Source organism: Symphodus melops (assembly GCF_947650265.1).
Source record: "Symphodus melops genome assembly, chromosome: 23".
Classification (NCBI taxonomy): domain Eukaryota; kingdom Metazoa; phylum Chordata; class Actinopteri; order Labriformes; family Labridae; genus Symphodus; species Symphodus melops.
This window is the reverse complement of record NC_136713.1, coordinates 13,143,857-13,155,604: the sequence shown is the minus strand read 5'-3', so window position 1 is coordinate 13,155,604 and position 11,748 is coordinate 13,143,857. Positions and strand designations below refer to the sequence as shown.

Genomic DNA, 11,748 nt, shown 5'->3' with positions numbered 1-11,748 from the left:
CCTGCTTCACTCTTTACTTCTCTCTTCACTTCTGTCGACTTCAGACAGAGTCTGCACTGACTGATTGTCCCACAGGTTTCCTACCTGTCCCGCCTCCTCTCATGAGTCTGGATGAGCTTTTTGCCCCTCCCTCCTCCTGTTACAGGAAATCAGCTGGTGTGTGTGTGTGTGTGTGTGTGTGTGTGTGTCAGAGTGTAAACTTCTCTCTCAGTCTGAGTTTCAGATAAGATAAGATAATGTAATGGGTATGGAGTGAACCCAATTGCAGCACAAATGAACCAGTGTTATCGTTTTGAAACAGTCTTTATTTAGCAGGTTCACGTACGTAGACAACACACCAGAAGAAGTGAGCTGGAGAGGTGAAGCTGTTCTGTCGAGTCGTTCTGGTTGAGCAGGAACAGTCCAAACGCCAATCAGCCACAGGCAGACAAGGAACAGGAAACAGGCAGGCAATACTCATGGTCATAAACGGAAGGCTAGAAGGTTTACCGGGGCTGAGACAAGAGACGATGGTCGGAGGCAGGTCGGGTCGATAACAGTCAGGCAATCCGATAAGTCCGAATAAGTGCTGGAGAGTCGGGCATGGGAGCTAAGACAATCTGGCAAAGAGTGAGTGAAGTGAAGCTGCATATATACTGGCTTGATTGGAGATGACGAGCAGGTGAGAGCAGTTTGACTGATGAGGTGTGTGGCTGAGCAGCAGGGGAGGAGCAGAGCAGAAGAAAATCTGTGAAAAAAATTAAAATAGATACAAATATAACATGTAGAAAAAATATGCATCAAAACAATAATTGAAGAGCTAGTAAAAATATGCATCAATAAAGGAACATATGAAACACCAGTGTTACAGATCAGAATAGGTTTGGACCCAGACGCACGACTTAGAGACGAACAAGTTACAATCAACAAAATATTTAATAAGAACAAGCTTGTGACAGGTGGTGAATAAATGTGCAACAATAAATATAATGTGACTCTAAATGTGATCCCCAATTCCCAACACGCATGAAGAGAAGCCAGATTCAGACGCACAAACAACGAGAAGACGGAGTTGCAGGTGGGGCTGGATTTGGGAGCTGACGAGAGGAAAAAACACGAGAGGGTCAAAATCACAAAGAACAAACATCCAAAATCTTCTTGAGATAGAGAGCTGACACCAGGCGTACAAACCGCTGAAGAATGAACAATAATCTGGCGCTGACTGCAGGGAAAGAGCAGGCTTAAAAGCAGCGCTGATTGGACGAGTTTCACCTGTGGACACACCTGACTCCAATGATGATAAGGGGGGAAGGGAAACACAGGAGGAGCAGACAGACAGGGAAACAAAACAACACACACACGTGGAAAAGCACAATAAACCCCAGAACATGACAGCCAGTAACTTAAAGATGTAAGTCTGTGTAAACAGGATGAACACTATCATGCACACAGTGCATATAAGGAGGAAATGTTATTGCACAAATTGTCCCATAAATAAATTTTGCAATGCAATCAAATTTAAAAATACAAATACAAATAAGATCAGGTGACATCTTACAATATTATTATTGCACAAGAAGTAGGAGTAAAAATTGTCCAGTTTGGTGTGTTTTATGATCTAATGGGAGCTGATTGGTTAACCAGTCTGACTGCAGCAGGAAGTAAAGAAACTGCGGTATCTCTCCTTCAGACACCGCAGGGGGCGGAGCCTGTCACTGAAGGAGCTGCCCAGTGCTGTTACAGAACCATGCAGGAGGTGGGAGAAGTTCTCCATCAGGGATGAGAGCTTCTTCATCATCTTCCTGTCTCCCACCACCGCCACAAGGTCCAGAGGGCAGCCCAGGACCTCCATAGGGTCCAGGGGCAGCCCAGAACCTCCACAGGGTCCAGAGGGCAGCTCAGGACCTCCACAGAGTCCAGGGGGCAGCCCAGGACCTCCACAGGGTCCAGAGAGCAGCCCTGGACCTCCACAGGGTCCAGGGTGCAGCCCGGGACCTCCACAGGGTCCAGAGGACAGCCCTGGACCTCAACACGGTCCAGAGGGCTGCCCAGGACAGAGCTGGACTTCTATACCAGTTTGTTCAGTCTGTTCCTGTCTGCAGCCGTGGTGCTGCTGCTTCAGCTGATTCCACCACTGAGTCATAAAAAGTCTTCAGGAGAGCTCCCTGCACTCTGAAAGACCTGAGTCTCCTCAGCAGGTGAAGTCTGCTCTGGCCTTTCTTGTCGAGAGCCTGTTATCTGTCCAGTCGCTGAATGAACACCCAGGTACTTATTACAGCACTACCACTACCTCAATGTCCTTTCCCTGGATGTTCACCGGTGTGGGGGGAGTCGGTCTGTGTCTGCGAAAGTCCACCACTAGTTCTTTGGTTTTAGCCGCGTTGATCTGGAGGCAGTTCTGCTGGCACCAGTCCACAAAGTCCCTGTTGAGTTCTCTGTACTCCCCCTCGTCCCCATTGGGAATGAGGCAGACGATGGCAGAGTCATCAGAGAACTTCTGCAGGTGACAGTTGGTCGTGTTGTGGGAGAAGTCTGCAGTATACAGGGTGAAGAGGAAGGGAGCCAAGACGGTCTCTTGTGGGGCCCCTGTGCTGCAGATAACCAGGTCAGAAACACAGTCCCGTCTCCTCAAAAAAATGTGGCTGGTTGGTCAGGTAGTCCAGGAGCCACGATGTGAGGTGCAAGTCGACTCCTGTGAGGTGCAGCCTGTCCCTCAGAAGCATGGGCTGTATGGTGTTGAACGCACTGGAGAAATCATAGAACATGATCCTCACAGTGCTCCCAGCGCTCTCCAGGTGTGAGAGAGATCTCTGCATGAGGTAGATGACAGCATCATCCACCCCTATGTCTGGCTGACAGGCAAACTGCAGCTGGTCCATCTCTATAAGAGACTTGAGCCAGACGGTAGAGAGAATACTCATAAAATCAAAGAAAAATGGGAACTGGAAACTAATACCATTATAAAAGACGAATATTGGGATCAAATGTTCAACAACACCCATAAAGGTATCAACAGTCAGCAGTGGACACAATTCAACTGGAAAGTCAAAATCCATTTGAAGTTGTGCTGCTCTGCTGCCCTCTGCTGGAGACAAAGCAGTAAAATAGGTGATCTGATGCACAGCTTCATTAACATCACTGAGAATTTTAATCTGACGCAGCATGTACGGGGTCCCACGCATGTCAGAGGACAAACTTCTGACTTGTTTTTTTTATATATACTTTATTAAACTCTCGCGAGGGGAAATTCGGTTTTCACTCTGCATTAATGGAGAGGTCTCAGAGTGAGGGGGCTGCCCACAGAGGGCGCCCCAGAGCAGTTTTTGGGGTTCGGTGCCTTGCTCAGGGGCACCTCGGCAGTGCTCAGGAAGTGGAATGGCACCTCTCCAGTTACCAGACCAGTTTTCGGACTTGGTCCGTGCCGGGACTTGAACCGGCGACCCTCCGGTTCCCAACCCAAGTCCCTACAGACTGAGCCGCCTTTACCTTTAGTATAAAAACTGATGCTGTTCTAAAGGAACACTCTTTTATTTCTGATCACAACTGTGTCTCTTTTAACCTTTCTGTTAATGTGGATGTGGTAACAAGTCGACGTGAGACTCACTCACGCATTTCTAATAACAACTCTGCATCTGACTTTTCTGATGCTTTTACTTCTGGCTCGTTTATGCTACCAGATGGTGACGTTGACTGTCAAGTCAAGATTCTTCATGAACACTGCCTGTCTATTTTGGATGAAATTGCACCTGTAAAAACTAGACTGGCTCCTTTTAAAACCTCTAGTCCATGGATCAATGATAGATAGATAGATACTTTATTGATCCCGAGGGAAATTCAGGGCATCCAGTAGCAGTATACAGACGGGCAGGACACAAGACATTGGTTACAATACACACCTGCTGTCACCCCTCCCCGCTGTATACAATACAATAATCCCTCAAACAAGATTTAGCAGCCCCTATGTGACTAAGAGTAAAGGTTAAACCTGTGCAGTTAGCATTAGCATTAGACTTAAAACTTATATAATTTGTACGTTTGTAACGTATGCTGATTAAAAGAGACCTGTAAACAGTTAAAGAGCCTTAGAAACAGTGTGCTGACCTTCTAGAAACTGGTTACATGTGCATGTACAGAGGTCTTTGAGGTAGTGCCAGAGGTGTGAGTACAGTCATTAAACAGTCAATGCAGGAATGCAAATTGGGCTCAGCAACATAAAGGAGCAGTGATTAGCATTAAGCGTCCAAAACAATAAGGGGAAACCAGGAGTGATTAGGGTGATTGCCATTGAAGTACCCAACTATTGAGGAGCAGATTAGTTTGAAGTGCTGAAGACAATAGAGTGAAACTTGACCTAGTTAGGGTGATCATGTCAACCATTACAGATGTAGCATAACACAACAGACAGACAGAGACAGACAGACAGACAGAGACAGACAGACAGACAGAGACAGACACTTTATTAATCCCGAGGGAAATTCAGGGCATCCAGTAGCAGTATACAGACAGGCAGGACACAAGACATTGGTTACAATACAAGACATCGGTTACAATACACACCCGCTGTCCCCCTCCCCTCTCTATGCAATAATCCCCCAAACAAGAAGAAAGAAACTGGTTACATGTGTATGTACAGAGGTCTTTGAGCTTATGCCCGAGGTGCGAGTACAGTCGTTAAACAGTCAATGCAGGAGTAGTGAGCAGTGATTAGCATTGAGTGTCCTAAACAATGAGGTGAAACCAGGGGTGATTAGGGTGATTGCCATTTAAGTACCCAACTATAGAGGAGCAGATTAGCATTAAGTGTTGAAGATAATAGAGTGAAACTTGACCTAGTTAGGGTGATCATGTCAACCATTACAGACTGGAGGCTGACTCTGAGGTCAGCGGTGCAGAGGAGGAGTGAGAAAAAAGTGAAAAAAAGAGTCCAGGGTTCACCGTCTGGTTCTTCCCTGCTGTGACAGTGAAGTGTTATACAGTCTTATGGCCTATAGGGGGACAAAAGAGTTCTTGAGTCTGTCTGTGGAGCACGACTGTGACAGCAGTCTGTCACTGAACATGCTCCTCTGCCCGGTGAAGGTGCTGTGCAGAGGGTGGTGTGTGTTGTCCATGATGGAGAGCATTTTGTCCAGAGACCTCCTCTCTACCACTGTCACCAGTGAGTCCAGCTCTGTGCCCACCACAGAGCCGGCCCTCCTCACCAGTCTGTCCAGGCGTGCTGCGTCCCTCTTCTTGCAGCTTCCTCCCCAGCACACCACTGCGTAGAAGAGGACGCTGGACACCACAGACTGGTAGAACATCTGCAGCAGCTTCTTGCAGATGTTGAAGGACCCCAGCCTTCTCAGGAAGTACAGACGACTCTGTCCCTTCCTGCAGGTAGTGTCCATGTTAGGCGACCAGTCCAGCTTGTCATCCAGTTGCAGCCCCAGATACCCGTAGGTCCTGACCACCTCCACGTCGACCCCCCCGATGGAAACAGGTTCTAGATGTGGTTTGTTCCTTCGGAAGTCCACCACCATCTCCTTGGTCTTGGAGGTGTTTAGCTGCAGATGGTTGGCACTGCACCACGTCACAAAGTCCTCGATCAGGCTCCTGTACTCCTCCTCCTGTCCGTCCCTGACACAAGTAACTATCGCAGTGTCGTCCGAGTATTTCGGCATGTGGCAGAGCTCAGAGTTATACTGGAAGTCAGAGGTGTACAGGGTGAACAGGACAGGGGAGAGCACAGTCCCCTGTGGTGCTCCGGTGCTGCTGACCACAGTGTCAGATGTGCAGTCCTTCAGTCTGACGTACTGGGGTCTCTCTGTGAGGTAGTCCGTGATCCACCTCACCAGGTGTGAGTCCACCCTCATCTCGGTCAGCTTGTCTCTCAGTAGGAGGGGATGGATGGTGTCAAAGGCGCTTGAGAAATCAAAGAACATGATTCTCATCACGCTGCCCCCTTTGTCCAGATGAGAGTAAGCCCTGTGTAGAAGATAGAGGATGGCATTGTCCACGCCCACCTTTGCCTGGTATGCAAACTGCAGGGGATCCTGTGCGTGTTGGACCTGGGGTCTGAGGTGTTGGAGCATCAGCCGTTCGAAGGTCTTCATAACGTGGGATGTCAGAGCGATTGGGACAGCTTACAAACTGGTGAAAGTCTGGTCGTGTGGAGTTCAATGTAACATGGTTAAAGTCCCCTGAGATGGCGATGAAAGCATCCGGGTGCAGTGTTTGTAATCTTGAGGTGGTCGCGTGGATGACGTCACACGCAGTCTCGGCGTGTGCACGGGGTGGAACGTAAACAACAACAACAATGGCGTGAGAGAACTCCCTGGGCATGTAGTAAGGACGGAGACCCACCGCCAGCAGCTCGATGTCTTTGCTGCACGTTGCCTCCTTCACCGTAATATGTCCATGGTGGCACCATCTGGTGTTAATAAACAGCGCGAGTCCTCCTCCTTACAGTTTGCCGCTGCGTTTCGTGTCTCTGTCCGCTCTCACTGTAGTGAAGCCCGGTAGATCCACATTAGCGTCCGGGGTGTTTTGAGTCAGCCAGGTTTCTGTGAGGCACATTAAACTGCACTCTCTAAATGTCCGGTTGTTCCTCACGAGAGCAGCCAGCTCGTCTGTTTTGTTGGTTAGACAGTTTACGTTCCCCATAACTATCACCGGAACCGAGGGCTTGTACCTCCATCGCTTAGCTGCTAGCTTAGCCTTTAGCAGAGCCCCGGCTCTACAGCCTCTGTACCGCCACCTCAGCTCCTCTGGTATCGGGTGAACGATGCCGGCTTGTCCTGCTGACCGGAGCGAGAGCAGCGTTTCCCTTGAATAAGAAAGTTTTCCGCTGCTATTTCCACGAAAACACGAAAAAGTATCCATAGGATACATAAAGTTATACACTGAAGGTGTACTATAAAAACTATAAAAGTAGAAGTTGGCACAGAGCCACAACAAACGAATAACATATCAGACGAGTACGACAGGGATGGAGCTACTGGATGTGCGGCCACTCACGTCGGCGCACAGGTGAGAAGTGAGTATTATTAGTATTATTGTGTATTCATTGCGAAGAATATAATACAGATTAATATATGTAATATTTATATGTCGAGAAAAATCCAAGAAAACAAAGTTAGAAGTTAAAGTTGAAATTAAGCAAGTTGTCACTCTTTTGACTTCACTAAACACTGGTTTGATTTTACAATAGTTCAATGTAATCTTCCTAACGGCTCAATATATTAACTATTTATATTAATTGCCACATTTTATGTAACAGAGAGGATTGTATTATGAACGAGTAAATGTGGAAATACACAGACAAGCTAGCATATTAACAAAGAGTTGATTCAAGGTCATCTCCATCTATGTGGAGGTTATCTTCACAGCCATTGGCTAATTACATGGTCTCAGCAAAAGACTGTCTCACAAAGTACAGTAGGACAAGGCTCTGGGTACTGGCAAATAATGATGTTGCATAGTAACAGTAGCTTTGGCCAATCACCCAACAAAGCTAATTGAATTTTGACATTTTACTTTTTGTCTACTCTTTATTTTCTTTGTGTCATTTTCGTAAACTTGCATTGTCATTAATTTACTGTGCCTTTGAATTGCCCCCCTGGGGACAAATAAAGTGTTCTTAATTGAATTGAATTAATTATAATTAAAATGAATTTATAAATGATTACTACTTTCATGTTGAAAGTGAACGTTTTCTCAAGTTTTTTTTTAACAAAATGTCTTTTTTCTTTATTCTCATGCAGATGAAGATAAACGCTGTCTGCGGCCAACGCCATGGCCCCAATTTCAATCCCCCACCCCTGCACATTGTTTTTCTTTTTGAAAAAAAAAATCAAAAAACCCTTTCATGGGTGTTTGAGGGAGGGGCTGTTTTCCCCTCTGTAAAGAAACAAAACAGGGTGGCAATCCTGAGTGATGGTGACACATTAAAAAAAGTGACTCTTTTTGAGTCATCAACATTGAAATTAGAACTTGGTGTGGGTTACGTCCTCCGGGGATATTCCCTTCATGGGACAGCCCCACCATACGGATTAAACATCACAGCGGAGACGAGGCTTTTTAGGAGCGTTCCATTTGAAGTGAGCGCTGACCTCAGTGAGCAGGGGCAGCTCCTACTCAACCCTCTGAGTCCAGAGAAAACTTGGGCAGAGGCCAGGGGGATGCCGGGCCTGTTCACCCTGAAGGGGATGGTGGTGGAGGTCAGTATAACACACACACACGCATACATACATAGAGAGGATTTTTTTAATACTTGCGTGTTGAATGTTTAATACCAACAAAATATTTCTTCCATACAGGTGTCCACCATTCGAGCAGTCAGCATGGGTAGGGACAAGGTCCCCATCAGAGACATTGTCCTGGAACAAGTAAGTTAGATATATTATATTAAGTAACTGCTCTGAATCTGTCTCTCATTGACCCTGTGTCTCTCTGTCACTCTCAGCCTCTTATTGTTTATTGTTAGCAGCAGGACAGCTTCAGCATTGGAGTGAAATAGAGAGAATAAAAGCACCTGTAATGTACTGATGGAAGTCAGAGTCATCATTTCAGAGGTTGAGAGAACATGTGCAAAGATTTGAATAAAAGGGAAATTAGGAAGGGGAATGCAGTAGACAACTATACATAGCAGCACTTTTGATAAAAATGCTTTAATTATTTTGCAATGGGAATGTGTAGCCTGTTTAGGTAACTCATTTATCCTGTCATTGTGGAAGGATTTACATCTAAAATGGGTTGTCGTTATTTAAAATGTATGCATACTGGATCAAAGCCCCATAAAACACAATACTATTTTTCTATTTATTTAAGGACAATCACAGGGTTGGCGTCACTCTGTGGAGGGAGGTCGCCCTATGCCCTGTGGCGGCTGGAGCCTGGCTGGAGGTCACCCACCTTAGGTCTCGAGAGTCAGGGTTTGGGACTAAATCCCACTCGACTCAGTTCACAGAAATAGTGGTAGGTTTTTATTAAGTCTCAGCCAATTAAGTATAATTAGCTGTTTTCCAGTTTTCACTGTCTTGAAAAAGGCAGTTTTAACTAATGTTTATTTCTTGCCATCAGGAGGCCAGCACCAGCCAGGAGGCAAACTGCCTGGGGGCAGATAATGTGCCAGGGCAGCCGGGGTGGCTGCATCTGCTTTTAGAGACTGGGGAAATGCCCCTCATTTCAGAGGAGAAATGGGGGGATTTGTTGCCGAGAATGAAATCTGTCCCTTTCCCTGTGTATATTTTAGTTAAAGGGGGGGTGGTACAGGAAGTCATTCCAGTAGGGAAGGACAGGGATGGAAAGAAGGAGAGGAAGAGGGGAAGAAGGAGGGAGAGGACTACAAAGGGGGGAAGCAGGGGCAGGTGGAGGGAGAGGAAGAAGAGATGAAGGAGGGGGAAGAATGAGAATAATAATGGAATAATGTATATATGTTTTAAATGTTTTTTATTGATCAATGTCTATAATTTTTATGTTGAAAGGAGTTATTGTTCATTTGTTTTAAATAATTGTTGTTAGTTTAGATTAGTTTTCTAGTTAGTTTAGATTTAAATAATTATTGTTCGTTTAATTTTTATGTTAAGTTATGTTATGTCAAAATAAATTGTTTACTTGGACAAAGTGACTATACAATTAAAACACAATAACTTCAACCACGTAATAATAATATAAGTACCCTATTACATCTCTCTCTCTCTCTCTCTCTCTCTCTCTCTCTCACTCTTTCATTGATCAATCAATATAATGAATTGTCTTTTTTTTTTTTTTTTTAAATGTAGAGTTCTTGGTTCCCTCCTGTTAAAAGGGATTGAATCAATCACAGAGCATGTCCTTCACTAATGTCTATATTACTCTCTTTTAATTCGCTTCCCTGACGCTCATCAGTGACCATAAGAGCAAATCCAATAATTTATTTAAAAAATGTCAATGTTTGAGTTTTCTCCAATGCCCATGCTTTCAATTATTCAGTTAACAAGTGACCGGTTTCACCAGGTGCTGAGAAGTGCTTTATAGTTTACCGACTTGCAGCACCACGGACAGCATCACGTTAAGGTGTGCTTATCGGCCTTGTGGTGTGTGTGTGTGTGTTGGAGTCGAAATGCATGCTTTTGTGGTAAGACGGCCTTTGGAGACCTGTGCTGGGTGTGCTTTTACCTGTCGCTCTGGACTATTTAAGCGCTCCCATTCCCATTCATTCCCCTTTGACCTCACGCTCTTCCGGGTCCTCCGTATTGGCTGCCTTGTCCTCCACGTAGATCCCATTTCATGTCCGAATGCATAAAATAATCCTTCCAAATCCCATTTATTAAGCCGTCGTTCTATAATGTTTATAGTGCCGCTGTTTGGCTGCGAGCCCCGCACCGCTGCGCTCCGTCGCTTCTGCACCTCTTTTGTGCACGCAGCGAGACGCTTCTCACGCAGGTAACAATCTCCTTAATCCAATCTCTTTTCTGTGCCTGATGAATTTCTAAAAGTGACTGTCTAACCAGCGTTTGGGTTGCAGCCACGCTGCAGGCCAGGCAGATTGCTTTGCATTGTGCACTCCTGGCTCACATTAGCGAGTAACCTGTTGCTGTCAGGTTTAGTTTAGTTGGTAATCCAAATGTATTTTTCTTTAGGTGTCATCAGTGGTCTGCAGTGGCACTGGCACGTTGCCTCTGCTGCTTTGCCCTTTACCTCCTTCGTTCTGCTCTGCCTTGCTCCTCGCGCGCCGTTGGGGTGCTTGCGCTCTGCGCATTCGTGTCTCCAAACCTGACACTTTGAACGGCGGGCTCTGGGCCCGAGCATCTGCCGCTTTTTAAATGTATTTTGTCCCACAGCAATTGTGACTGCATTGAAATTAAATGTTTTTCTACCAATGCAAAATAAAGTTTTGGAAATTAAATGGAACCGATTGCCTACTCTTAATATACTTACTTACGTGCCTTCAGGCTGTAATATTTCCCCAGGAAGTCTGGGGTGGCGTTGTTGGAAAATCTATCATAATTAAGGATTATAAATATAATTTACATTCCGTTAACCCCTCAGCTGCCACACTTTTTATCGCTTTGGTTTTGGGCACCCATCGGCATAATCTGTTTATTTAGTCTTTGCATACTAGTCTTTCATTGCTTGGTTATCTTTTTAGTTAATTGTTTACAGTTTCTAGATGGACTAAAGTCTCCCGAACTTAAATTCCTTGTGTGTTCAACATACGTGGCCAATAAGTGATTCTGATGTTTGCCCAGTGACAACAAAACTTTCGCACGTTTACGCGTTGTTGTTTCAGCCACTATCTATATGTTGAAAATGTTCCCAGTGACATTACATTGAGGTCCGTTGCAGAGCGACAGTATGTAGCGCTGTCGCTCAGCAGGACAGGGTTCACTAATATATATTTACTAGAGAAAAATAATCTACATAAAGACTTTTACAGAATATATTACGTACATTAATAATTAAATAAACTGAACAATCAAGTGAAAGAAAGTAGCTTAAAATACCACACTATTGTAGTGATATGAGTAATTACTGTGTTAAGCCACTAGGTGGTGTCAGGATTATGTTTTGGACCTGTGAGCGACGTGTAGAAGAAGACTACGGTGATGGCTGTACATGTTGTCTAACTGATTCACAGACACATTAAAAAGTTGGTGTTCAACAAACCAAAGTATATTTTTTATGTTTTAAACTAAAACATAACATGGTACCAGGAGTGCTCTAGTCACGGAGAGTCATGGAAAGTGTGAAGCCGCCTGACGCTGTGAACTGGACGGGAAATGTGGACTGTGAATGGAGGACGTTTAAGCA

At 45.2% G+C, this 11,748-nt stretch overlaps 3 protein-coding genes across 5 annotated transcripts in view; 1 reads left to right on the top strand and 2 right to left on the bottom strand.

Moving 5' to 3' along the window:
• The window catches only part of LOC306818784 (uncharacterized protein), a gene marked incomplete at its 3' end in the record, with an annotated part of 49,206 nt that extends 49,178 nt beyond the window's left edge, over positions 1 to 28 (bottom strand). Inside the window, exon 1 of the mRNA XM_079336502.1 lies at positions 1 to 28.
• LOC306818909 (NLR family CARD domain-containing protein 3-like) overlaps positions 1 to 11,748 on the bottom strand; it is a 112,825-nt gene that overhangs the window by 58,056 nt on the left and 43,021 nt on the right. The window lies entirely within an intron of this gene.
• LOC306818912 (uncharacterized protein) lies at positions 7,492 to 9,463 on the top strand. 3 transcript variants are annotated; one of them, XM_079336644.1, is made up of 4 exons: positions 7,492 to 8,174; positions 8,274 to 8,342; positions 8,785 to 8,931; positions 9,037 to 9,463. In XM_079336644.1, the coding sequence occupies exons 1-4, from the start codon at positions 7,692 to 7,694 to the stop codon at positions 9,346 to 9,348; spliced, it is 1,011 nt and encodes a 336-aa protein (XP_079192770.1). In that variant the 5' UTR covers positions 7,492 to 7,691; the 3' UTR covers positions 9,349 to 9,463. The 3 variants fall into 3 exon arrangements, 2 of the variants coding, with proteins under 2 accessions (XP_079192770.1, XP_079192771.1); XR_013778387.1 differs by lacking the exon at positions 8,785 to 8,931; XM_079336645.1 differs by lacking the exon at positions 7,492 to 8,174 and having other exon boundaries at positions 8,190 to 8,342.

Excerpts from the sequence above, each read along its gene's own strand:
- LOC306818912 (XM_079336644.1), top strand. The coding sequence starts at position 7,692 with ATGTCTTTTTTCTTTATTCTCATGCAGATGAAGATAAACGCTGTCTGC. Across the intron at positions 8,175-8,273 it reads TGAAGGGGATGGTGGTGGAG|GTGTCCACCATTCGAGCAGT; the intron begins GTCAGTATAACA and ends TCTTCCATACAG. Across the intron at positions 8,343-8,784 it reads GAGACATTGTCCTGGAACAA|GACAATCACAGGGTTGGCGT; the intron begins GTAAGTTAGATA and ends TATTTATTTAAG.